The 26651-nt window shown below is 51.8% G+C and overlaps 1 protein-coding gene and 2 long non-coding RNA genes across 3 annotated transcripts in view; 1 reads left to right on the forward strand and 2 right to left on the reverse strand.

Annotated features, from left to right (window-relative positions):
* Window positions 1-5107: 5107 nt before the first annotated feature.
* CAVIN1 (caveolae associated protein 1) lies at window positions 5108-26103 on the reverse strand. The gene is made up of 2 exons (XM_024235641.3): window positions 25222-26103; window positions 5108-8044 (listed from the first exon to the last, which is right to left on the reverse strand). The coding sequence occupies exons 1-2, from the start codon at window positions 25690-25692 to the stop codon at window positions 7343-7345; spliced, it is 1173 nt and encodes a 390-aa protein (XP_024091409.2). The 5' UTR covers window positions 25693-26103; the 3' UTR covers window positions 5108-7342.
* Window positions 8782-26651, forward strand: part of LOC129054945 (uncharacterized) — a 36998-nt gene continuing 19128 nt past the window's right edge. Inside the window, exons 1-3 of the long non-coding RNA XR_008519577.2 lie at window positions 8782-8993; window positions 22924-23081; window positions 23827-24243. This is a non-coding gene — a long non-coding RNA (uncharacterized LOC129054945). The remainder of the gene's footprint in view (window positions 8994-22923; window positions 23082-23826; window positions 24244-26651) is intronic.
* Window positions 12554-18334, reverse strand: LOC129054943 (uncharacterized). Its single transcript, XR_008519574.2, has 2 exons — window positions 17887-18334; window positions 12554-14913 (listed from the first exon to the last, which is right to left on the reverse strand). It is a non-coding gene; the product is annotated as an uncharacterized LOC129054943 (long non-coding RNA).

Consider the following 26651-nt stretch of genomic DNA (forward strand, 5'->3'; position numbering starts at 1 on the left):
ATCTCGGCCTCCCAAAGTGCTGGGATTACGGGCGGGAGCCACTGCGGTGGCTGAGATAGTGCCACTGCACTCCAGCCTGGGCAACAGAGTGAGACGCGTCTCAAAAAAAAAGTCCAGGCACGGTGGCTCACGCCTGTAATCCCAGCACTTTGGGATGCCAAGGTGGGTGGATCATCTGAGGTCGGGAGTTCAAGACCAACCTGACCAACATGGAGAAACCCCGTCTCTACTAAAAATACAAAATTAGCCGGGCATGGTGGTGTGCACCTGTAATCCCAGCTACTTGGGAGGCTGAGGCAGGAGAATCACTTGAACCCAGGAGGCGGAGGTTGTGGTGAGCTGAGATCACGCCATTGGACTCCAGCCTAGGCAACAAGAGTGAAACTCCATCACAAAGAAGAAAGTCAAAAAACAAGAGCCCTTTTAGTCCTAGCACACTAAAATTCTTTTTTTTTCTTTTTCTTTTTCTTTTTCTTTTTTTTTTTAGCTAGAGTTTCGCTCTTGTTGCCCAGGCTGGAGTGCAATGGTGCGATCTTGGCTCACCGCAACCTCCGCCTCCTGGGGTTCAAGGGTTTCTCCTGCCTCAGCCTCCCAAGTAGCCGGGATTACAGGCATGTGCCACCACACCCGGCTAATTTTGTATTTTTAGTAGAGATGGGGTTTCTCCATGTTGGTCAGGCTGGTCTTGAACTCCCAACCTCAGGTGATTCGCCTGCCTTGGCCTCCCAAAGTGCTGGGATTACAGGCTTGAACTACCGCACCCAGCCTCACACCGTAATTCTATAATTATTAATCAAGCCTTCAGCCCCTATGCCTTTCTGCTTTCACGCTGTTCGTTTTGCCTGAAGAACCTCCCTGCGCTGTATCACTGCTTGCATTTCATTCATGTGTATTGTGTACCTGTCTAGCTCACAGGTCCTCTTTTCCTGAGAGTTTCCCCTCCTCCCTGCGATTAGACACTGAAATGGGTCCCTTCAGCCACATCTGTATCATATGATCCTGTTCTCCTGGCCTTTGATTATTTATTTTTTGTTTATTTATTTATTTATTTAGAGACGGAGTCTCATTCTGCCAGGCTGGAGTGCAGTGTCGTCATCTCAGCTCACTGCAACCTCTGCCTCCCGGGTTCAAGCAATTCTCTGCCTCCGCCTCCCGAGTAGCTGGGATTACAGGCGCTCACCACCACGCCTGTATTTTTAGTAGAGATGGGGGTTTCACCATCTTGGCCAGGCTGGTCTTGAACTCCTGACCTCGTGATCCACCCAGCTCGGCCTCCCAAAGTGCTGGAATTACAGGCCTGAGCCACAGTGCCGGGCGGGCATTATTAAACTCAGGGCAAACACTAGTGTGAACTAGCTTACTCAGAGTCTCTCTGTCAGGAATTTGGAATGTTGAAATAGAGAGGCACAGAGCCTGGGAGCCCTTAGAGCTGAGTTCCATTAATATCAGCACTTTAGGGAGCACTCCCTCTGCAGAAGTCCCAGGAAATCCCCTGATTCCTACTCTTCCACTAAGTAACATAAACCACTATAATTGTGTTTGAGACACTTTTAGTTTCTGGTGACACAAATATCAAGTAAAATGCTGCCTCTGGCCTCCAACAGTATCTATGGAAATCCTACCCATGTTTAGAATCACAATTTAAAAGCCCCCTTCTTCCTTTAAGTTTTCTCATATTCCCCAAGCAGGATTAACCCCTCTTCAGGGTATTGTCATTGCACTTTGTTTTACTTCTCCTACCTTAAGTCATGTCTTTGAGCTTGTACTTACTTATGATGTATTTGTTTGATGCCTTGAAGATCTTTCTGGATATGATTGTGTTGGTGCAAAGGTAATTGCGGTTTTTGTCAAAGTAATGGCAAAACCCACAATTACTTTTGCACCAACCTAATAATATTTATTTATTTAAACATTTCTGTAGAGATGGGGTCTTGCTGTGTTGCCCACAGTCGTCTCAAACTCGTGTACTCAAACAATCCTCCCTCCTCAGCCTCCCACAGTGCTGGGATTACAGGTGTGAGCCACCGTGCCAGGCCACTTTGAGCTGTTTTGAACAGCTGCCTCTCCCACTAATTGCAAACCCTTTAAAATCAAGGACTAGATCTGGCTGTCTTTTTAAGTCTCTCAGCTCCTGGCACAGAATCACAAACAGATCATTTGGAAAGACCATCTGTTGTTTTGTCTGCCCATCTTTCTCTCTCTTTTTTCCCCCTCCTTAAAAAATAAATGAATAAATAGGCCAGGCACAGTGGCTCATGCCTGTAATTCCAGCACTTTGGGAGGCCCAGGTGGGTGGATCATTTGAGGTCAGGGGTTCGAGACCAGCCTCGTCAACATGGAGAAACCACATTTCTACTAAAAATACAAAAATTGTCTGGAAATGGTGGCAGGCACCTGTAATCACAGCTACTTGGGAGGCTGAGGCAGGAGAATCGCTTGAACCTGGGAGACGGAGGTTGCAGTGAGCCAAGATTGCGATGCTGCACCAGCCTGGGTGAGAGTAAGGCTCTGTCTAAAATAAAATAATAAAAAAAAGAGACAGGGTATTGCTTTGTCACCTAGACTGGGGTGCAATGGTTTGGGTCATAGCTCACTGCAGCCTGGAACTTCTGGGCTCAAGCAATCCTCCCACCTCAGCCTCCTGAATAGCTGGGACTACAGGCACACAACATCCTGCCTGGCTAATTTTTGTATTTTTTTGTGGAGAAAGGGTCTTATTATATTGCCCAAGCTGGTCTCGAAGTCATGGGCTCAAGCTATGCTCTTGCCACAGCCTCCAAAAGTGCTGGGATTACAGGCAGGCGCCACTGCACCCAGCCTCCCTTTTCTATTGGTAAAGACATCCCTATTTTCCTTTGAGAAAACAGCCCTCCTTCACTTGTGATTGTTAAGTTTAGGTGTCAATTTGACTAGATTAAGGAATACTTATAAAGTGTTTCCAGAAGAGATTAGCATGTGAATGTGAAGGGAGGAAGTGGGGAAGATCTGCCCTCAATGTGGGCAGGCACCACCCAATCAGCTCCCCCTAACCCACCATAGAACAAAAAACAGAGAAATAGCTGAGTTGGTCTCTCTCCTGGAGCTGAGATACTCTCCTCTTCTCCTGCCATGGACATCAGAACTTCAGCCTCTCTGGCCTTTGGACTCCAGCACTTATACCAGTGGCCTCCTGGGTTCTCCGGCCTTTGGCCTCGGGCTAATAGTTACACCATCAGCTTCCCTGATTCTGAGGCTTTCAGAGTTGGACTGAGCCAAGCTATGGCATCCCAGGGTCTCCAGCTTGCAGATGGCTCACCGTGGGACTTCTTAGCCTACATAATTAAATAAGCCAATTCCCCCAATAAATTCCCTCTCCTCTACCTACCTATGCATCCAGCCTATTGGTTCTGTCTCTCTGAAGAGCCCTGATTAATATTACTCTTAATTCCACATTTCAGGTGGGGTCTACAAGTGGTCACATGACCTGTGTTTGGTCAGAGCCATAGTGATTTGGATATGTGACCTATCAGGGTATGACAGCTGAGATTCTGGCTGGACAAATCTGGAAAGAACCCCCCTTCACTGGGGTTGCTCACCTGTTAGTCCATAAGCCTGCGGCTATTTATGGTCACTTTTGCCACCACATGGGAACAATCTGATGATGATGATGATTATTATTATTATTTTGAGACGGAGTCTCGCTTTGTCACCCAAGCTGGAGTGCAATGGCGTGATCTCGGCTCACTGCAACCTCCCCCTCCTGGGTTCAAGCTATTCTCTCACCTCAGCCTCCTGAGTAGTTGGGATTACAGGCACCTGCCAACATGCCCGGCTAATTGTTTTATTTTTAGTACAGACGGGGTTTCACCGTGTTGGCCAAGCTGGTCTTGAACTCCTGACCTCAGGGGATTCACCTGCCTCGGCCTCCCAAAGTGCTGGGATTACAGGCACGAGCCACCTTGCCCGGCCCACTTCCTCATCTTATAAAGTCACTGGTCCCATCATGGGAGCCCCACCCTGGTGACCTTATCTAATGCTAATTACCTTGAAAAGGCCCCACTTCCGATTCTCCTCAACATATGAATGTAGGGTTTCCAACATATGAAATCTGTGCCGGGTGTGGTGGCTCACACCTATAATCCCAGCACTTTGGGAGGTCAAGGCAGGCAGATCACTTGAGGTCAGGAGTTCAAGACCAGCCTGCCCAACATGATGAAACCCCATCTCTACTAAAAATACAAAAATTAGCTGGGCACAGTGGCACGTGCCTGTAATCCTAGCTAATTGGGAGGCTGAGGCAGGAGAATCACTTGAACCCAGGAGGCGGAGGTTGCAGAGCAGAGATTGCGCCACTGCACTCCAGCCCGGGTGACAGAATAAAACTCCGTCTCAAAAAAAGAAAGAAAGAAATATGGGTAATACATTTAAACCATAGCAGTGCCCATCACAGGGTTGTGGGGAGATTGAGATATGCTGTGTGGATACAACTGGGATATGTCATGCACTTTCTTTACCGATATTCAGCCCTCTGAGGGCCTCTGATATTCCCCTCCCTTAGGCTGCCTCCTCTAGGCCTATGCTTCCAAAGGGTATGTGTGTGGGAAGCTCAGGCTGAGTACAGTAACTGGGTGTGTCTGGAGGGCTAATGCCCTGACTGCAGGGAAGTGGGTCCAGGGGGCACAGGGTTACAGACCCTGTAGAGACACAGGGTTATAACCACGAAACAGACTGTACAACCCGGTACAGACACAGGGTTATAACCATGAAACGGATTGAGGATCCAGGTGCCTTTGAATCCCAGCTCCACTGCTTCACAGCTTATGGCACCTTAGACAAGTCACTGTTTCCTCATATCTAGACTAGGAATGATAATGATAGGCTCTGCCTAGTAGGGTTGTTATGAGATTAAATAAGCAATTGCATACCAAAGTGCTTAGAACAGTTCCTGGCAGAGAGTAAGGGCTCAATAAATTGGCAATTCTTGTTATCTCCCGGGCCTTCCCCCACCCCAGGCAGGTGAGACAAGTTTATACTAACAGTTCTCCCTCCCTCTTTTTCTCCCTCCTTCCCACCTGCCCTCTGTAACCCTATGTAACTGCCTTCAGAGAATACAATCGAACACAGATCCTTTTAGAAAAGCAGGTTTATTGGTCGGGCTGCTCACCAGGACACAGCAACGTGAGAGGTTCCCCAAGCCCACGGAAAACTGCATCTGCCCACAGCTCAGGCCCCTTCAGGCCATCAGCACCAAGGGACCTTGTCCCACAATCCCCAACCTCCCTCAGCAGAGGGGTCTTCAACCATTCAGAGAGAAGAGAACCGAGAAAGGGAAAAGGAAGGAAAAAAAAAAAAAGCAAAGCTTTGTATTGTATAAAAGGTTTGTGTCCCCAGGCTCCCTCCCCTAATCCCTTAAAACAATGAGCTGCAGTTCTAAAAAGCAGGGCAGAGAAGGTAAGGAGCACGTGGGGGGAAGGAGGAAGCTCTCGGGGCCTCCCTTCAGGCTGTGACTGGGGAGAGGGGCTGTTCTTGCTTCTGACAAACCCCCTTTAATTGGGAGGAAAAAGGGGACTCGTGTCTTGAGAACCTGGTCGTGTCTTGAGAATCTGATCTGAACAGAATCAGGCCTCTGGACTGGGAGCAACACTCCCTTCACCCCCAAAGATTCAGGAAAGGCACCCCAAGGACAAGGAAACCAATGAGGTCTTGGCTAGCTCTGCAGCTTTAGGATACTAGCTCTAGGGAAGGATTTTTTCTTTTTTAAACAGCGTCTCACTCTGTTGCCTAGGATGGAGCGCAGAGGCACCATCATAGCTCACTGCAGCCTCAAACTCCTGGGCTCTGGCGATCCTCCCGCCTCAGCCTCCCGAATAGCTGAGACCACAGGCACGTGCCACCATGCCCGGTTAGGGAAGGAGCTTGAGAAAAAACTGCCAGGAGTGAACCAGGGCTGGCTGCTCTGTGATGTGCTCTCCCCACCTCCCCTCCAGCTCTCAACTTGGTGGCAGGGCCAGCACCCTGCTCTCCCTCCTAACTCCCAGCCTGCTACTGCCCCCTTCTGGGACCCTAATTTTCTGGACTTTGAGAAATGGGCTGCCCCTGGGGACGCCTCCGAGAGCCCATTTGAGGGATCGGGTGGGGCTGACCTCTCTGTCCTCTTTGGATCATCGCCTTCTCACACTGTCCTCCCTCTTGATTCTGAAAAATGGTCCTGCTGCCCATGGAGAACCACAGTAAGATAGATTTCTCATGCAGCTAGTGAGGGGACTTCTCTCTTCACCCATTTCCACCTTCTCCTATTTTCGTTTTTTTTCCTTCTGTTGAGATGCAGTCTCACTCTGTCACCCAGGCTGGAGTGCAGTGTCACGATCTTGGCTCACTGCAACCTCCACCTCCCAGGTTCAAGCAATTCTCCCCACCTCAGCCTCCAAAGTAGCTGAGATTACAGGCATGCGTCACCATGCCCGGCTAATTTTTGTAATTTTAGTAGAGATGGGTTTTCGCTTAGTAAAGATGGGGTGTTGGCCAGGCTGGTCTCGAACTCCTGACCTCAGGTGATCCGCCCACCTCGGCCTACCAAAGTGCTGGGGTTACAGGCATAAGCCACCAAGCCCGGCCGACCTTCTTCTATTTTTCCATTCTCCTTTACAAAGCCATGGCCATGCGCTCCTGTGTACAGGTGCATAAACGCATCAGTGTGCCATCCCTCACATGCATGTTGTTCCCCACCCCTCCTTCCCAGGGCTTCTCTTGGCTCCAGCGTTCTTCTGGGACCCTCTGCAGATACAGCCTGTGCTGGACCTCCAGCCAGGGTGAGGACTCATTCTGCTTTGTCTTCCCCACTGCCTCAGTTTCCCCCAAAAGCTGCTTTCACGTCCTTCTAGTAGGGGGCCTCCCATGGGGGCAAGGATCCCCTTTAGGATTCAATCTTTCCTCTTTGGGCAGTTTTGGCTTTGAGTCCCCCAGGCGTCAGGGTGAGAATGAAGAAGAGCTCAGTGAGCGGAATGACAGCAGCTGGGTGGGTTGCGTGGGGAGAGGCTGAGGGGAAGGCAGCCCCCCCAGGGGGGCCTAACCATGGAATCACTGAAATTTCCTCTTTGAGATCCCGACTTGGACAACCAGGACAGGGATTGACCATTCCGTTCCCATTCCACCCGGACTGTGTCCAAGCGGGGGCTGTCCACTGCGGGGGCGGCCTCCCCATCGGGTCCTAACAGCTCTAAGACTGGGAGGGGAGCTCCTGGAGGTGTGGGGAGGGGGGCGTGTTTTCAATTTAGAAAAATCTCAGCAAGTTCGGGCCGAGAAAGAATGCGAAAGAGGAAGTTCGGAAGGAGCGAGGAATGGGGTGGGTGGCGGCGCGGACGGCTCAGTCGCTGTCGCTCTTGTCCACCAGCACGGCGTCCGACTCCTCGGTGATCTCCAGCAGCGCGTGCACGTCGGGGCTGCTCCCGCGCCGCAGGTCGCCGGCCTCCCCGCGCTCCGCGCCGCCCTCGTCGTCGTCGGCGCCCACCTCCACCATCTCGGTGGCCTTGAGCACTTCCACCTGGCCCTCGCGGATCTTCTTGACGTGGAAGGTGAAGGGCGGCACCTTGTAGACCGCGGTCTTGGAGCGCGCGTACACCACGTGGTCGGGCGTGAAGGATTTGCGCAACTTGTCCCGAGACGTCTTCAGCTTCTCGCGCCGCTCGGCGGGCACCAGGCGCGTGCCCAGCTTGTTCATGCGCTTCTCCAGGGTGTGCCGCGTCTTCTCCAGGTTTTCCTTGGTCTTGAGGCGCGTCTTCTCCAGGTTCTCGCGGGTACGCACCTTGGTCTTCTCCATCTTCTCCTTGGAGAAGGCCTTCTTGAAGTCGTCCACGCGCCGCAGGCCGCTGCGCTTGATACGCTCTGCGCGGGACTCCTCGATAACCTCCTCAACCTCCACCGCCTCGTCCGACGACAGCTCCAGCGCCGCTGCGTCCTCCTCGGGCCGCTCGCCCTCGCCCAGCTCCTCGCCCTCCTTCTCTGGCAGCGCCTCCGACTCTTTCAGCGATTTGCTGATGCTCAGTTTGGCCGGCAGCTTCACTTCATCCTAAGGGAAGAGGAGAAGGGACATGAGAGGGGTCGGAGGAGGGGGACGTGGGCGAGCCTGAGTCAGGGTGGTGACGATCCTGGAGAGAGGGGAGCATGGGACGCTTGTGGTCCCCAGGAAACTGGCGGGCGCTCAATAAATGTGTGTAGGCTCACGCCTGTAATATTAGCGCTTTGGGAGACCGAGGCAGGAGGATGGCTTGAGTCCAGGAGTTCGAGACCAGCCTGGGCAACATATCACCCATCTCCGGCCCCCCAACCCCGCGTCGCCATTCTTTCTCGCTCTCTCTCTTTTTTTTTTTTTTTTTTTTTTTTTTAGCGGAGTCTCGCTCTGTTGCCGAGGCTGGAGTGCAGTGGGCGCAATCTTGGCTCACCGCAACCTCCGCCTCCCGGGTTCAAGCAATTCTCCTGCCTCAGCCTCCCGAGTAGCCGGGATTACAGGCACCCGCCACCACGCCTGGCTAAATTTTTTATCTTTAGTAGAGACGGTGTTTCTCCATATTGGTCAGGCTGGTCTCGAACTCCCGACTTCAGGTGATCCGCCTGCCTCGGCCTCCCAAAGTTCTGGGATTACAGGTGTGAGCCACCGCGCCTGGCCTCGCGCTGCCATTCTCTAAAAAACACATGTGTGTTGAACGAATGGTGACTAAAGAGACCGCGCGAGCAGGACCGAACTTCGGGTCGGAGATGGGGTTGCGTAATAATTGCACTTGGGCTAAAATCTCTGTGGTCGTCCAACCCTGTCCTGCGCCCTTTCCACCCGTAGATGATATTAAACCACTGCGGCCCTCGGGAGACACAGCTCCACTTTGGAAATGGGCGGAGCGCCCTCTGGTGCCGCAAATCGCACACTGCCCGAGCCAGGCCGAAAAGCAAGTGGTGGGAGTGTCTGTTTAGGTTGAAAGCGGGTAGGGGTTTGAGCCCACAGCTACACCTACCCACCCAAGCAGGTAAAGTAAAGGGAGTGCATTTCCCAGACTCAAGCTATTTCTTTTTTTTTTTTTTTGAGATGGAGACTCGCTTTGTCACCCAGGCTGCAGTGCAGTGACACGATCTCTGCTCACTGCAACCTCCGCCTCCCAGGTTCAAGCAATTCTCCTGCCTCAGCCTCCTGAGTAGCTGGGACTGCAGGCATGCGCCACCACACCTGGCTAATTTTTTTTGTATTTTTAGTAGACTCGGGGTTTCACCATGTTGGTCAGATTGGTCTCGAACCCCTGACCTTAAATGTTCCACCCGCCTTGGCCTCCCAAAGTGCCTGGGATTACAGGCATAAGCCACTGCTCCCGGCCTTAAGCTATTTCAGAACCAGCCTTAGAGATGGAGAACTGTGGTCCACCCTCCCCCACCTCCACCTTCCTTGACTCCATACTGTTTGGCTCCACCAGTGGTCATTCTCCCCCTCCCCCACATTTAGAAATTGATATTGGAAAGAGGAAGAAGCTGGCTGGGAGCCACGGACATGTTTTCTCCCCAATCTGGACATTTCTTCTGGTTGCGACTTCCCTACCTTGGGATAGAAGAGAGATTACTTTTCAATTCTTGCTTTCCCTACCCCCTGCCCCCGGCACAAAGCCTGAGCTCAGGGGTCTAGGAGTAGGATGGGTGGTCTCAGATTCCCCATGACCCTGGAGCTCAGAGCCAGTTCTTTGCTTTTCTGTCTTCTCCTTGGAGGACTTAGCACCAGAACTGCTTTCCATTCCGGGAAGATTTTCCAAGAGCTTGACTCTGGCCAACATTTCAGAATCTCTGGATCACTCCCTCCCCCACCTCTACCCTCATCAGAAAGCAGGGGAGGCTGAGCACAGAAAGGGAAAGGGCAGACCAAGATCATCAATAGGATCTCCTTTTTGGCCCAGACTCCCTTTAGGGACTTTAAATGAAGGAATGAGAGATAGTCGCTTTTCTAAAGGGTTTTCTGAAGACCGTTTCCCAGAATTATAAGAAAAATCCTGTCCCCTAAGAAAATGAGGCAACATAAACTGAGTCCTCTCACAGACACACACACCCCCCTATACATAGGCCGCTCGGTATCTCTGCACCACCTGCTACAGAAATTCCTTCCCCAGCCCCCAACCTCTTTCCTCTTCCCTCCCATCAACATCCCCCCAGAGTTTCCTGATTTACACTGAAAACTAGGAACACCCTCTCCCAACTTCCTTCCCTTCTTGTCAATAGCATTAGCAGGGACAAAGAGGGAATGCTGGCTCCACCTCTTCTCTCATCTGGGCATCAGCTCTGCTGGGCACCAAGCCACCTCCAGCTCTCTGTTACCCAACTACACCTCCCAGCAGGCAAGGTGACCTGGGCACAGGGCATGCTGGGACTTGTAGTCTCTACCTACCATAGGTGGCTTAGTGCAGATCATGGGCATCCTAGGGCATTTTGTTTATCCTTCTGCCTCTTATCATTCACTGAGGCATTGAAGGGTGTTTTCCTTGTTCTGAGTGTAGGAGGGTCTCAACTTCTCTTTGCATTCCCTCTGATTTCCAATCATTCACTTTGGGGCTCCTACAATCACCCTTACCCTGCCTGCTACTGGAGTGCGTATCATTTAAGACTTATACATCATTGTAGGATCTAAACCCTCTTCATCCATCTCCACCCAGAATTTACCTGCAGCCCCAGTATATATATATATTTTTAAAAATTCAGCTCTGATCTTTCCTTCATAACCTCCCAGACTAAAAACCCACCCACGCCCCACCAAAGGGCGGAGAGAGCCCCTCCTTTCACTAAACTCAGACAATGTGAATAGGCTAGGGAGGGATTAAGGGTGACAGGCAGGGAATAGTCAGGAAACAGCCCCAGCTGCTGGAAAACAAATCCACTTTGTCTCTCTGCCCTACCCCCAGCATCCCCCCCTTCTCTCCTACCCCTGCTGCCTGCTCCACCCCTACCCCTAAAGGCTGAGCTGGCTGGTTTTCCTGGCCTCTGGCTTCCTAGATAAAGGTCTTTGCCAGCTGAACTTGGAAGTCAATGGGACTGGGGAGAGAGCTACAGACTTCTTATAGCCAAAGCCATCTTCCTAGTGCCTCATGAAAGGTCTCAAACTACAACATAAGGGAGCAATCCTAGTAAGAGGAGGTTTTTGTTTTTTTGTTTTTTGGTTTTTTTTTTTTTTTTTTTTTTTTGAGATGGAGTTTTGCTCTTTCTCCCCAGGCTGGAGTGCAATGGCACGATCTCGGCTCACTGCAACCTCCACCTCCTAGGTTCAAGCGATTCTCCTGCCTGGGCCTCCCAAATAGCTGAGATTACAGGCATGTGCCACCACACCTGGCTACTTTTATATTTTTAGTAGAGATGGGGTTTCTCCATGTTGGTCAGGCTGGTCTTGAACCTCATGTGATCCGCCCTCCTCAGCCTCCCAAAGTGCTGGGATTACAGGCGTGAGCCACCGTGCCTGGCCTTTTTTTTTTTTTTTGAGACATGGTCTCACTCTGTCACCCAGGTTGGAGTGCAGTGGCGCGATCTTGGCTCACTGCAACCTCTGCCTCCTGGGTTCAAGCAGTTTTCCTGCCTCAGCCTCCCAAGTAGCTGGGATTACAGGCATGCACCACCACACCCAGCTAGTTTTTGTATTTTTGGTAGAGACAGGGTTTCACCATGTTGGCCAGGCTGATCTCGAACTCCTGAGCTCAAGGGATCCTCCCACCTTGGCCTCCCAAAGTGCTGGGATTACAGGCATGAGCCACTGCATCTGGCCATTTTTGTGTTTTTGTTTGTTTGTTTTGAGATGGGTCTTGTTCTGTCAACCAGGCTGAAGTGCAGTGGCATGATTACAGGTCACTACAGCCTCAACCTCCTGGGCTCTAGTGATCCTCCCACCTCAGCCTCCCAAGTAGCTGGAACTACAGGCGCACGCCACCATGCCCAGCTAATTTTTGTAGTTTTTATACAGGCAGAGTCTCACTATGTTGCCCAGGCTGGTCTCAAACTCCTGGGCTCAAGTGATCCCCTTGCCTCGGCCTCCCAAAGTGCTGAGATTTCTGGCATGAGCCACTGTGCCTGGCCAAGGGGAGGTTTATTCCTGGATTTAGAAATCTCTCCAGACCAGTAAGGGATCTGGGGGCTGTAACCCTATTCATCATAGGCTTCCCCTGGAGTGACGGCTTACACCATAGGAGCTGCCTTCTTGGTGGAAGGTCAGGGGACAGGAGACGAAACAACTTGAGCTGAATCCTGGGACGATGTCCAATAGGCTGGCTCTGGAGAGGGTATTTCACCAGTAGCTTTTCCTCTCCACTCCAGGCCAGGTTTCCCCCATGACTCACAGCCTTGGAGTGCAGACTTGGTCCCACCCATCTGCCTGCTGGTACAACCACCACAAACACAATCCAAAATCATCTCCCTCCACCCCGGGCACACAGGCCAGGCACCCTTGTCCCACTCCTACTTCCCTGGCAGAGCTCCTAAGCCAAAGGAAGGACCTCAGGGGATGGCAAGGAGGGACGGCTCTGCTTGTTCTGTTTCCCTTTTTTATTAAACAAAACCACCACTCCCAACAGGCTTGGTTTCCAGAATTACCTTTAATGACCAGGTCTGAACAAAAGCATGTACAGCTCCCCCTGCCCTTTGCCAAGCACACACAGCTCCTCAATCCTCAATGGATGTAGAGGAGCCACAGGGAGGCTCCCAGCCTCTTCCGCTCCACCCCTCAACCCTGCTGTCTAAACTTGAGATCTGGCTTAGGAAGACTTTTGTAAGATTATAATGTCATTGAGCACCTATTACACATCTGGCCCTTGGCCAGGCACTTCACATTTGTTAGGAAGAAGGGACAGATGCCACATGGGTCTGGGTAGGAGGCTCTCCTGACTTAAGGCTGACCAGCTCTAGGTCCCCAACCACTGCCTGGGAATGGCTGGAGGAGACTGGAGAGGTAATTCAGAGACCCAGGATCTGCTTAGAGTGTATGTTAGAAGAGGGTGCAGAGGAGGGGAGAGGTGAAGGGGAGAGAATGTCTTTAAAATGCAGGACCTCTGCTAGAGGTTGCTAAGACAAGCAGATGAGAGACCCCAAGGGCAGAAGTGTCGCTCCCTTCTGCTCCAGCGTGCATTCTTGGCAGGGGTGAAATTGCATCCAAAAGGGTGAAAATTGATTCTTGGAGATTGGGAGGGGACTTAGATATCACAATGATTTGTGCCACTCCCAAGAGCCACAGTACATAAACAGATACACAGTTTATCTATTGCTTTAACATTTCATGAGGGAGATGAACAGCTTGGTTAAAAATATCTGAAAGGGGCCGGGTGCGGTGGCTCAAGCCTGTAATCCCAGCATTTTGGGAGGCCGAGGTGGGCAGATTACGAGGTCAGGAGATCGAGACCATTCTGGCCAACATGGTGAAACCCCATCTCTACTAAAAATACAAAAATTAGCTGGGTGTGGTGGCACAAGCCTGTAATCCCAGCTACTCGGGAGGCTGAACCAGGGAGGCGGAGACTGCAGTGAGCCGAGATTGTGCCACTGTACTCCAGCCTGGTGACAGAGCGAGACTCTGTCTCAAAAAAAAAAAAAAAAAAAAAAAAAAAAAAATCTGAAAGGGCCAGGGGCGGTGGCTCACGCCTGTAATCCCAGAACTTTGGGAGGCCAACGCGGGCAGATCACCTGAAGTCAGGAGTTCAAAACCCCGTCTCTACCAAAAAATACAAAAACTAGCTGGGTGTGGTGGCACATGCCTGTAATCCCAGCTACTTGGGAGGCTGAGGCAGGAGAATCACTTGAACCGAGGAGGCGGAGGTTGTAGTGAGCCGAGATCACTCCACTGCACTCCAACCTGAGTGACAGAGTAGGACTATGTCTCAAAAAAAAAAAAAAACTAAACTAAAAGGTCTCTATATGGGAGTGATTATGAAAACAACAACAACAACCAACAACAACAAAAACTGGCTGAGTGAGGTGGCTCACACCTGTAATCCCAGCACTTTGGGAAGCTGAGGTGGGAGGATCACTTGAGCCCAGGAGTTCAGAACCAGTCTGGGCAACATAGTAAGACCCCATCTCTAAAAAAAATTTTTTTTAAATATTTTTTTAAGTTGAGAAACACTCTGCTATAGGAAGGCCAGAGGTCCTGAGCCAGAGCCAGCTAGAATGTCCCCCTCCTGGCCTCTGTGAGTTGGCAGCTTTTGGGCACCCCACCCAAGGCAGGATCTGGCAAACATAAGTGATCTCTTTGCAAAGCATTTTCTAAAAGAAACTGGAAAAAATACGTGTAAATGTTTTCCTCAGCTGCAGGGCGTGGGTGGAGAGGGCACAGAACAGACCCCAGGCCTGGGCCTCATGATGGCCCTCTCCAAAGAGGCTTTGACCCAAACTGGGTTGTCCCTGAGGAGGAGGCAGCAGGGGGAACGGCAGAACCAGAAGCCATGCGCCTTCATGCTGGGCAGCCTTCGGGTGCAGCTTAAGTGTGGGGGAGCATTTACTATTAAAAACAGAAACCAAGAAGTGGGGAGGCCCCTTCCATTCCCCTCCCACCCCCACTGTATACACCCCATTCTCCTGAACCCTGCATAATGCCAGTGTTCTCACAGTACCCGGCACCCGTCCACAGTGGGCAGTGGCTGGGGATGATGGCCCTCCTGGCAGTGATCACCACCAGGCTGTGGGCTGACAGTGGACTGGAGAGATACCCCACGCCCACAGAACGGGACCCGGGAGACCCTAAACACTCCCACCGGCTGTCGGCTCCTCTGGGGTGGGCCGGGGCCCAGGCTCTGGGTAATACGGCAGTGCCCTAGGTGTCTGGTCAAAGGGTGGGAGCTCAGGCACTGTCTCAGGCTTCAGGTCAAAGGGCTCAGTCTCAGGCAGGTCAAAAGGCACGATCTTGGGTGTGGCCAGGTCAGAGGGTGCATTCGGCTTCTTCTTGGGCTAAGATGAGGAAAAGGGGTTTAAATGGGGCTTGGGGTGGGTGCGAAAGGAGTTGAGAAAAAAGGGCTTTGGTGGCATGCAGAGTAGCGGCTGGTGAGTAGGGAGGGGAGCACAATGTATTAGGATGGAAATAAACCCCCCTTTTTTTTTTTTTAGAGAAATGGGGTCTTGCTCTGTTGTCCAGGCTGGAGTGCAGTGCACAATCATAGCTCACTGCAGCCTCCAACTCCTGGGCTCAAGCAATCTTCTTACCTCAGCCTCCCAAATATCTAGGACTACAGGTGTGTACCATCAAACCCGGCTAATTTTTTTTTGTTGTTGTTGTTGTTGGTAGAGACAAGGTCTCGCTATGTTGCCCAGGCTAGAAACTATTTTATTTTATTTTATTTTTTTGAGACAGAGTCTCACTCTGTTGCCCAGGCTGGAGTGCAGTGGCACGATCTTGGCTCACTGCAACCTCCACCTCCCAGGTTCAAGTAATTCTCCTGCCTCAGCCTCCCGAATAGCTGGGATTACAGGTGCATGCTACCACGCCCGGCTAATTTTGTATTTTTAGTAGAGACCGGGTTTCACTGTGTTGGCCAGGCTGGTCTTGAACTCCTGGCCTCAAGCGATCCTCTTGTCTCGGTCTCCCAAAGTGCTGGGATTACAAGCGGGAACCACTGCGCCTGGCCTATTTTATTTTTTTTTGAGATGGAGTCTCTATCACCCAGGCTGCTAAACTGTAGTGGAGTGGCGTGATCTCTGATCTCGGTTCACTGCAACCTCCGCCTCCTGGGTTCAAGCAATTCTCCTGCCTCGGCCTCCCAAGTAGCTGGGATTACAGGTGCGTGCCACCATGCCCAGCTAGTATTTTGAATTTTTAGCAGAGATAGGGTTTCACCATGTTGGCCAGGCTGGTCTTGAACTCCTGACCTCAAGTGATCTGCCCTCCTTGGGCTCCCAAAGTGCTGGGATTACAGGCATGAGCCACCATCATGCCTGGCCTAGAAACTCATTTTAAATGCTTCATCAAGAGGGCCCTGGGAGCTGGGCACAGTGGCTCATGCCTGTAATACCTGTAATCCCAGCACTTTGGAGGCCAAGGTGGGTGGATCCCTTGAGCCCAGGAGTTCAAGACCAGCCTCAGCAACATGGCCCAGGTCTCTGCAAAAAATACTGTTAGTGGGGCCTGTTGGCACACGCCTGTAATCTCAGCTACTCGGGAGGCTGGGGCAGGAGAATCGCTCGAACCGGGGAGGTGAAGGTTGCAGTGAGCTGAGGTCCAGCCACTTCACTCTAGCCTGGGCGACAGAGCAAAACTGTCTCAAAAAGAAAAAAAAAAAAAGGTCCCTGGGGCCAAAAGGGGTGGGGCAAACTCAACCCCATGAATTAATAAACACAGCTTCAATTGAACCCCTCCCTTCCTCCCTCTACAATATTCCCCAGTCCCATTCTTGGGCTTCCACCTCCAACCCTTCCCCAGCCATAATCATAGGAAGACTATGGAGGCTGCTAGGGGTGGATAAGGAGTTTTCTAAGGGGCCAGTTGTTGGATTATAACTGGGGAGGCTCAGATGAGTAAATACAAAGGCACACCAACTTCACTGTCTTCAGAGTCAGACTCTGCCAATCCCAGTTTTGTTGTTGTTGTTTTTTAGATGGAGTCTTGCTCTGTCACCCAGGCTGTGGAGTATAGTGGCATGATCTTGGCTCACTGCAACCTCTGCCTCCTGAGTTCAAGTGATTCTCCTGTCTCAGCCTCCCTAGTAGCTGGGATTACAGGTGTGTGCCACCACGCCCAGCTAATTTTTTTTGTATTTTTGGTAGAGACGGAGTTTCGCCATGTTGGCCAGGCTGGTCTTGAACTCCTGACCTCAAGTGGTCCACCCACCTCAGCCTCCCAAAGTGCTGGGATTACAGGCATGAGCCAGTGTGTCCAGATTAATCTGTTTTCATTCTTCCCTGGGGTAGGGTGGACACAGGATGCTACCCCAAATGAGGAGAGGGATAGGCATGGAAGAGGGACATCCTGGCAATTTCCCTTTGGCCACGTCCCCACCTTCTGTCTCCCTCGCCAACCCTCCCTCTCGCTACCACTTAAGATATCATACACTAAAATGCACAGAGAGATCAGGATCCAAAACCAAGCTCTATTTTTTTTCTTTTAACATAGGGTCTCTCTATGCTGCCCAACCTGGCCTCAAACTCCTAGTCTCAAGCAATCCTCCTGCCTCAACTTATTGAGTAGCTGGGACTACAGGCACACATCACTGTGCCTGGCAAAACCAAGCTATTTTTATGACAGGTGAGCCTATGTCCTGGGACCTCTGGACCTCTGCGGCAGCCCCCAACTCTCTCTCCTGAGGGGCTGAGTTGCCGAAGACAACAGGCTTCTTGCTTTGAGCAATCAGACGCCAGGAGAGAGGGACACTTGGGGGCACTATTGGACTCAGGCAATAGCAGTATTTGATAAAGCCTGTAGTCTCAAAAAAAAAGAGCAGCAGGTCCCAACCTGCCCTGCAGGGTACAAGGAGGAGGTGGGAGTGGCAGAGAGGCTGAAGAGAAAGGGAAACAACATGTCCCTCTCCTAGGCATGTGTGGAGTCCCTGCCAGGGCACACCATGGCTGACCAGGAGCTACACCCCTCCCCTCCCCTACACCCCTCCCCTCCCCTACACCCCTCCCCTACATCTCTCCCCTCCTACTGTCACCAGGCCAGGTGACCACACATTGCCTCTACTTCAGCACTCACAAGGCTAAGCAGCTAATGGCCACCAGTGCTGGCCACTCATAGCCAACACTGCACACACGCACACCCATACACACGCAAAGCAGCCCCAGGGCCAGGACTGTGCAACTAACTCCCTCAGCAAGTGGCGGAGCCACAGCCAGCCCTAGCTTAGTCAGGGCTAGTCTTCACCCGGCTTTCTGCTGCAGAGCCCAGAACGGAAGGAGGGGGTGGGGAGCAGTGAGTGTAGCGGAAGGGTATACCTGGGTTCTGGCTCCAGTTTGACTCCCAATCACTTGAGTGACAATAGGCTAGTGACTTCCCCTCTCTGGGCCTCAGCTTCCTAAACCACAAAATGAAGGAGATGAAGTTGATTATTTGCAAAGTGTCTTCTAGCTCAAGAAGTGTATAATGAGGCCGGGTGCGGTAGCTCATGCCTGTAATCCCAGCACTTTGGGAGGCCGAGGCAGACGGATTGCTTGAGCTCAGGAATTGGAGACCCTGGGCAATGTGGAGAAACCCCATCTCCACCAAAAAATACAAAAATTAGCTGGATGTGGTGGTGCACGTCTGTAGTTCTAGCTACTTGGGGGCCTGAGGCAGGAGGAATGCTTGAGCCCGGACGGCAGGGGCTGCAGTGAGACATGATAGCTGCCACTACATTACAGCCTGGGCAACAGAGTGAGACCCTGTCTCAGAAAAACAAAACAAAACAAAAAACAAAAAAAAAAGAAAAGAAAAATTTAAAAAATGATAATGACAGAATGATGAAATATTCACAATGCTATATTTCCAAAAAATAAAAATGGCCCAAGCCACTCCTACTTCTGAGGTTAGTTGCTTAGCAATAATATCCCCTCCCCTCTTGCTATCAGTTGCCCACTCTGTTGTCTCCTCATGCTTTTGACTTTGATCTTTACAATATGAAAAATAAAAATAAAAAGACTGGGTGGCTCATGCCTGTAACCCCAGCACTTTGGGCGGCCAAGGCAGGAGTATCACTTAGGCCCAGGAATTCGAGACCAGCCTGAGCAACAGTGGGGACCCTCTAGAAAAAAAATTTAGGCTGGGCACAGTGGCTCACGCCTGTAATTCCAGCACTTTGGGAGGCTGAGGTAGGTGGATCACCTGAGGTCAGGAGTTCGAGACCAGCCTAGCCAACATGGTGAAACCCCGTCTCTGTTAAAAATACAAAAACTAGCCAGGTGTGGTGGCGCATACTTGTAATCCCAGCTACTTAGGACGGTGAGGCATGAAAATTGCTTGAATCCAGGAGGTGGAGGTTGCAGTGAGCTGAGATCATGCTACTGCACTCCGGCCTGGGTGACAGAGCAAGACTCTGTCAAAGAAAGAAGAAAGAGAGAGAGAGAGAGAAAAGAAAGAAAGAAGAAGGAAAGAAGGAAAGAAGGAAGAAAGGAATTTAAAAATTAGCTTGGCGCGGTGGCTTGTGCCTGTAGTACCAGCTACTTAGGAGGCTGAGATGGTGAGATGGGAGGATTGCTTGAGCCTAGGAGTTTGAGGCTGCAGTGAGCTATGATACGACCACTCCAGCCTGGGCTGCAGAGCTAAGATCCTTTCTCAAAAAAAAAAAAGGAGGGAGGGAGGAACCCAGGGATAGCATGATTTCCTTTCATCTTGGGAATACCCCTAAAAATACCCTCCCTGCTTTGGACCCAGTGACCAGGAAAAACAACCCAAACTCAGTTTGGGAGGAAGGATGTACTATGCATACTCTCCATGGCCGCTGGGTTTTAGGGATGAAAGGGACCAAAGCCCTGGATTGAGAATATTTTTGGACAAAGGTTTGGGGTTCTTCTGGAGCAAGGTAGCCCTAATTTGCGTTGAATCCAGGAAAGAGGTACAGGTTGGGTTGCGATTTGGGGAGGAGAAGCCATCAGGCTCTCGTTCCAGCCCTGGTGCCCTACCCTTTAATGCCCAAGAGACATCTAATCCCTTAAATGCTTCCTGGCCATTATCCCCAAGCACTTGCAGCAGGTCTGATGGGCCTTTGCTGCTGGTCCATATGTAGGTCACTGATTTTGCCTCCTCAAAAATGCTCCAGAACACATTTTTAGTCATGAGCCGCATAATGACATTCCAGTCAACGGACAGCATACACAACCGTGGTCCCATAAGATTGTAATGGAGGCTCGTTGTGGTGTCTTATGCCTGTAATCTCAGCACTTTGGGAGGCCAAGGCAGGTGGATTGCTTGAGGCCAGGAGTTCAAGACCAGCCTGGCCAATATGGTGAAACCCTGTCTCTATTAAAAATACAAAAATATTAGCCAGGCATGGTGGCTCACACCTGTAAATCCCAGCTACTCGGAAAGCTGAAGAACAATTGTTTGAACCTGGGAGGCAGAGGGGTTGCAGTGAGCCAAGATCGTGCCACTGCACTCTAGCCTGAGCAACAGAGTAAGAACTTGTCTCCAAAAAAAAAAAAAAAAAAAGATTGTAGTGGAGATTAAAAAATTCCTATCACCTAATGACATTGTAGCCATCATAATGTGTTAGTGAAATGAATTACTCAAGTGTTTATGGTGATTGCTGATATAAACAAACCTGCTGCACTACCAGTTGTATAAAAGTCTAGCCCATACAATTATATACAGTACATAATACTTGATATTGATAATACATGACTGTGTTACTGGTTATGTATTTACTATACTATACTATTTTTTTGAGACAAGAGTCTTGCTCTTTTGTCCAGGTGCAACCTCCGTCTCCCAGGTTCAAACGATTCCCCTGCCTCAGCCTCCCAAGTAGCTGGGATTACAGGCACCCACCACCACACCCACCTAATTTTTGTATTTTTATTTAGAGATGGGGTTTCACCATGTTGGCCAGGCTAGTCTCTAACTCCTGACCTCAAGTGATCTACCTGCCTCGGCCTCCCAAAGTGCTGGGATTACAGGTGTGAGCTACCGTGCCAGGGCTATTGCACCTTTTCTATGTTTAGACACATTTAGATACACAAATACTTACCATTGTGTTATAGTTGCCTACAGTATTCAGTACATTAACATGCTGTATAGGTTTGTAGCTTAGGAGCAATAGGCTGTATCATATAGCCTAGGTGTGCAGTAGGCTATACTGTTTAGGTTTATGTAAAGTTTACGTTTATGTTCACACAGTGAGGAAATGGCCTAACACTGCATTTCTCTGAACATATTCCAGTCATTAAGCAATGCATGACTGTATTTCTTTTTTTTTTTGAGACCGAGTTTCGCTCTTGTTGCCCAGGCTGGAGTGCAATGGCGCGATCTCGGCTCACCGCAACCTCTGCTGCCTCCTGGGTTCAAGTGATTCTCCTGCCTCAGCCTCCTGAGTAGCTGGGATTACAGGCATGCACCACCACGCCTGGCTAATTTTGTATTTTTAGTAGAGACGGGGTTTCTCCATGTTAGTCAGGCTGGTCTCGAACTCCCCACCTCAGGTGATCCACCCACCTCGGCCTCCTAAAGTGTTGGGATTACAGGCATGAGCCACCGCGCCCAGCCCTGTATTTCCATTTTATCTCCGCTTTCTGGATCTAAAAGAGCCCTACTCTCCAAATTGTTGCCTGGAGGGATGGTTAATGGGTACAAAAATATAGTTAGATAGAAGGAATAAGATCTAATGTTCACTAGCACAATAGGGTGATAGAGTTAACAGAAATTATTGCATATTTCAAAATAATTAAAGGAGTGGAATTAGGTTGTTCCTAACACAAGGAAATGATAAATGCTTGATATGACGGATACTCTAATTACCCTGATTTGATCATTATACATTGCATACTTGTCTCGAAATGTCACATGTACTCCAAAAATATGTACAACTATTATGTATCCATAGTAATTAAAAATAGAGCCTTTTTAAGTTTAAAAATAAGCAAACTGGATGCATGTGGTAGCTCATGCCTGTAGTCTCAGCAATTTGGGAGGCCCAGGCAGGAGAACTGTTTGAACCCAGGAGTTTGAGATCAGCCTGGGCAACTAAGTGAGACCCCGGACTCTACAAATATGAAAAAAAAAACAATTTCCCGGGCATGGTGGTAGGCACCTGTAGTCCTAGCTACTCGGGAGGCTGAACCAGGAGGATCACTTGAGCCCAAGAGTTCAAGACTGCAGTAAGATATGACTGTGTCACTGCACTCCAGCTTGGGCAACAGAGTGAGACCTTGTCTGAAAAACAAAACCAAAAAACCCCAAAAAACAAATTGTTGCCTGGAAGAATTGGCTCTTTAATGATCATAGCTCCACTCATCTGCATGGCATTTTATTTTATTTATTGTTATTATTATTATTATTATTATTATTTTTGAGATGGAGTCTCACTCTGTTGCCCAGGCTGGAGTGCAGTAACACGATCTCGGCTCACTGCAACCTCCGCCTCCCAGGTTCAAGCCATTCTTCTGCCTCAGCCTCCCGAGTAACCAGGATTACAGGTGCTTACCACCATGCCCAGCTAATTTTTGTATTTTTAGTAGAGAGGGGTTTCACCATGTTGGCCAGGCTGGTCTCGAACTACTGACCTCAAGTGATCCACCTGCCTCAGCCTCCTAAAGTGCTGGGATTACAGGCACGAGCCACCTAGCCCGGCCTCTGCATGGTATTTTAGAGCAACTGCCTTTATGTTCACAATCTGGCCTGATCGTCCTGCAGCCCTCAGTCCACTAACTCCTATAACTAGTAGAATTCACTTCTCTCATTTACTAGCTGTTGCTAGCTAAGTGTCGCCTGATAGAATGCGATGTCAAACTGTTTTGTTTGGGAGACAGGGAAGGAAATGCCAGAGAAGGGCAGTAATGACTCAGAAGTGAGTTTAAGATGAGGGCTGTGATATCTTGGGGTGGGAGGTGCTAAATTTCGTGTGTGTGTGTGTGTGTGTGTGTGTGTGTGTTCAAACGCAAACTTAAGCTGTGAAATCATTAAGTCTGGAAGTTCCCTGAATATGGGGTGGGGCCATACAAGGGATTCCCTCCTTTTCTCCCCAGGAATAGGGTATGGAAGGCCAGATGTCTCCATCCCACAACGGGGCCTTCCCATTCCTTGGTGTTCTCCTCTGCCCCGCCCCCACTGCCACATCATCACCTCCCACCCCTGTAGTGGGGGAATACAGCATCCCTTCCCCTATGGCCCCTCCAGAGAATTCACACCATCCCAGGAAACTTTCTCCCAATCTCTGTCTCTTTGCCTGGCCACCCAAGCATCCTCCCCCTTCAGCCGGACTTTACCATAAATGCTGCTGCCCCCAATCTTCCCTAATAGGCCTGCCAAGGCACAGAGCTATTTTTACCTCCTTCCCTTCTCAGGCCTGCAGACCTCTGGGAAGAGCAGGAGCAGCCTCTGCTTTCCTCCAGCAGCCGGGTCCCCACCTGGAACATCTGCTCTGCAGCTCAGGGAAGTTCTGCTTTCCCAAGCCTCACCCCATTTGCTGGAATCTTTTCCTTACGTCTGAAGTCCTCCCCAGGTTGGGACCATTTTAGTTCTTAGTTATTCCCTCTGTGGGTTTGGGACTCCATTTGAGCTCCTCTTATTACCTCAACTCTCTGTCCCCCACTGGCCTTGGTTTAGTGCATATGCATTTGAAGCCACCTGTGATTAGAACACATTCCCTCCCACCCCCTAAAATATAGACATATCCCTGCAGATTGCTGGAGAGGGCGGAACAGAGGGATGCCAGTGGCCTCTGCAGAGAAGTCTTTCTCCCTCCATACCTTTCCTTCTTCTCTCAGAATCTCCATCTCTGGCATAGGGAAGTTTACCTCGAGGCCAAGACTTTTCCCAGGTTCCATGGTCTGGGACAGTTAGAGTGAGAAGGGTCACGCCTCGAGCTCTTCATGGTGGCCCTCGGCCACACCAGGCTCTGGAGGAAATATAGAGCTGGCTTGCTGTCCCAGACCCCTGTCTTGTTCCGCTCCTCTCAGTGTCCCCAGTACTAAGCAGGTCTCTTAAAAAACGTCAAAAGCCCCCCTCTCATGCTGCGTCCTTCAAGCAGTTAGACTAAGTGGAAATAGCTCTGGGCAAACATTTTCTATCCAAATAGTGCTTAAGTAGGGGAAGTAAAGCTTTTTAAAAGCCACGTATATGCCTCCTGGGAGGAGTCTGTCATCCGCGGGTAAGGGTGGGGAGGGGGACAAGTGCCATTTCTGCCTCTGTCCCACCACCTCAGATAGGTACCAGCTGACCCACCTTTCTGTCTCTACTCTTCCCAGATACTCGTCCTGATTTGCATCTATCTTAACTCCTCCTGGGGAAACCAAGCCAAGGACCCCCTCACCTCACCCCAGATGGTCACTCAGAACCCGGCTGGACCAGGCCCCGAGCAGTCAGCAGAGCCACAACTCCCGGAAAGGGGTCTTCTAACTTGGAGGGTGTGGGAAATCCAGTCTTCCCTTTCTTTCCATTCCCTTCAGCAGGGAGAGGAAGGGGAGAGGGGAGCATAAACTAACCCCCCTGCCTCACACGATCCCGCCTTCCTGGGGTTAGGAGCATCAGCAGGCCTTTGGGAGGCAGGGAGGAGCCAGGCTGGAACACTTCCCGCCCAGCCCAAAATCTCATCCCCGATGGCACTGCGGAGGCGGCGTGGAGAGGAGCAGCATAGAAACCCGAGACTCCCAGGTTTATTGGGGGTATGATCCAAAAGCTACATTTTTATCCAAGTGGGAGGAATGGGGAGAGGTGCAAAGAAAGCAACAAGTGGCCCCGGGCGGAGCCGGGGGGTGGGGGCGCCAGCCTCCTCCCGCTGGCTGCGCTGCTGCGCCCGGCCCCCGCCCCCGCAGGCATGCGGGGTGATTCACCTCGCCCAGACTGCGCCCAGACCGCCGGACCCCGCAGGGGCTGTCCACGCACTCCACCAGCCCCTCTTGCACTCCTGACGCCCACTCTTCCCCGCCCAGCCCCGCCCGCTTCCAGGAGGCCCAGGGTGCCCGCGCGCCGCGGGTGAGGGTGTCCTCAAGGGCCTGAAAATGCCTGGTGGCCAGGAGCAGAGAGCAGCGAGGGGACAGGGATGGGCCGCCGAGGCCGATGCGGGGGCGCGGGGGCGCAGGGTCGGGGGAGGAGGTTGGCGGTCGCGTTCCCCGCTTGGCACAGCCCCCGCTGTTGCGTGCCTGAGCCCTGAATCACCCGCTATATCAGGCCCGCAGGCGCGGAGGCCCCAGGCCCGGGCCCCGCAGCCAGTGTCCGCTTACAGCGGACCCCAACGATCGCCAGGGACCCCTGACTTTCCTAGAAACTTCCCCCAAGTAGGAAGAAGTTTGACAGAGCCAATTAGGGAAGGAGCGGTCTGCGAGGGGCAGCGTCTTCGAGTCCACCCGCTAATTCGGTTCTGCTACAAGTTTGGGACCGGAGGGAAGGATCTGAGTGGGGAGGTGGGAGGTGCAGAGCGCTCCCCTCTACGCGCCCCAGGAGTCCGCCGCTCCCTCCACCCCATCCCACCCCACCCAACCCCACCCTAGCCGCGCTCGCCGGAAGGAGGGTGGATCTCCCGGGCGCCCGGGCCAGGCTGGGAGGGGAGCAGCGCCACGGGCAGGTCTTCCCACCCCAACTCCCAGGCAGGGGACGCGGGCCGGGCGCGGGAGCTCTGGGCGCCTTCTGCCCCGTGGGCTCACCTGGTAGATCATGACTTTAAAGTTGCGGCGCCGCAGCAGCTCGGCCTCGTTGACCTCCAGCTTCTTGATCTGCCCCGCCTGGCGCTCCAGGCTGCCGCGCACGGTCTTCACGTTGACGCTGACCTTGCGCACCTTCTCCAGCAGCTTGCTCACCGTATTGCTCGTGGTAGCGTGCGCCTTGCCCAGCTTGCTCAGCTCGCCCTGGATGCTCTGCACTGCGCCCTCCATCTCCGCCTGCCGCTCCTCCAGCTGTGCTTGGGTCAGCTGGATCTGGTCTACGGCCCCGATGATTTTGTCCAGGAGGCTCAGCACCAGCACGCCGTTCACCTGGTCCGACTTGATCAGCTCTTCTGAACCGGCCCCCGACGGCTCCTCCGCCGCCTGAGCCCCAGCGGAAGAAGGCTCCGGGGCCTCGGCGTCGGGGTACCCGGGAAGCGGCCGCTCGACAATGTAGAGCGTGGGGTCCTCCATGGCTACCCGGAGCCGTGCGGGGCCGGCCGGGTGGAGCTGGAGCTGGAGCGGGAGACCCGGAGAGAAGCAGAAGCGGAAGGGGGGAGAGCGAGCGGGAGAGAGCGGAGAGCAGAGGAAACTCGAGCCACGTCCGTGCGCACCGGGACAGCGGCCAGAACTGCTGGGCGGGGGATCGGTGAGCTCCGCGGCTCCCCGGCCAAACTCCGGAGTCTGATCGCTGATTGGCTGGCCCCACCCCAGAAAGGGAGGGACCGGGGCAGAAGGGGAGATCGACGAGGCGGGGCGGCGGAGGGGGACCCAAGAGCCGAGCGCCCCACCCTTCCCGGGATGGTTGGAATAGTTGGAGCGGGAGACTAGGGCCTCCGCTGGCTGCGGGAGCGGGACGGGCGGAGGAATGCGAGCTGAGGAACGGAATCAGGTTCTAAGAGTGTTGCTCTCTGTTCCCTCTCACTTGAATTGCTCATCCGAAAATCCTCAAGATCTGGGAGTCGGGTGGAGCAGGAGATTCTGAAATTATGGGCAAAATCTTGTATTTGCCTTTACCTAGTTTTTGAGCGCAAAAGGACCCTTGCCCTTTACAATATTTTCTAAGAGGCCTCTCGGATTTCCTCATCACCAACCCCAACCAGGTTACTAACTCAGGGGTAAGCTTAGGGGGTTGTTTGTGGGGGGGAGAAAGAGAAGGTACTTGGGGTCACGGTGGTGGTGAAGGGCTGCGAAGCTCCTCTAAGTTCGTTTTAGAATTGCCCTAAAAGAGTAGAATTAAGATGAGCAATCAAACGGAAAATAAAGCCCACCTCCCAACCGCCCTTTTTGAGACAGGGTGTCACTCTGTCACCCAGGCTGGAGTGCAGCGGTCCGATCACAATTCACTGCCGCCTCGACCTCCTGGGCTCAAGCAATCCTCCCACTTCAGCCTCCTGAGTAGGTGAGACTATAGGTGCTTGCCACCACGCCCA

Source organism: Pongo abelii, chromosome 19 (genome assembly GCF_028885655.2).
Source record: "Pongo abelii isolate AG06213 chromosome 19, NHGRI_mPonAbe1-v2.0_pri, whole genome shotgun sequence".
In the NCBI taxonomy this organism is placed as follows: domain Eukaryota; kingdom Metazoa; phylum Chordata; class Mammalia; order Primates; family Hominidae; genus Pongo; species Pongo abelii.

What these genes read in the sequence shown, in the direction of transcription:
- CAVIN1 (XM_024235641.3), bottom strand. Translation starts at nt 25,692, where the DNA reads ATGGAGGACCCCACGCTCTACATTGTCGAGCGGCCGCTTCCCGGGTAC. An exon ending in TTAAAGTCATGATCTACCAG is followed by an intron (nt 8,045 to 25,221) that starts GTGAGCCCACGG and finishes CTCTTCCCTTAG; the next exon opens with GATGAAGTGAAGCTGCCGGC.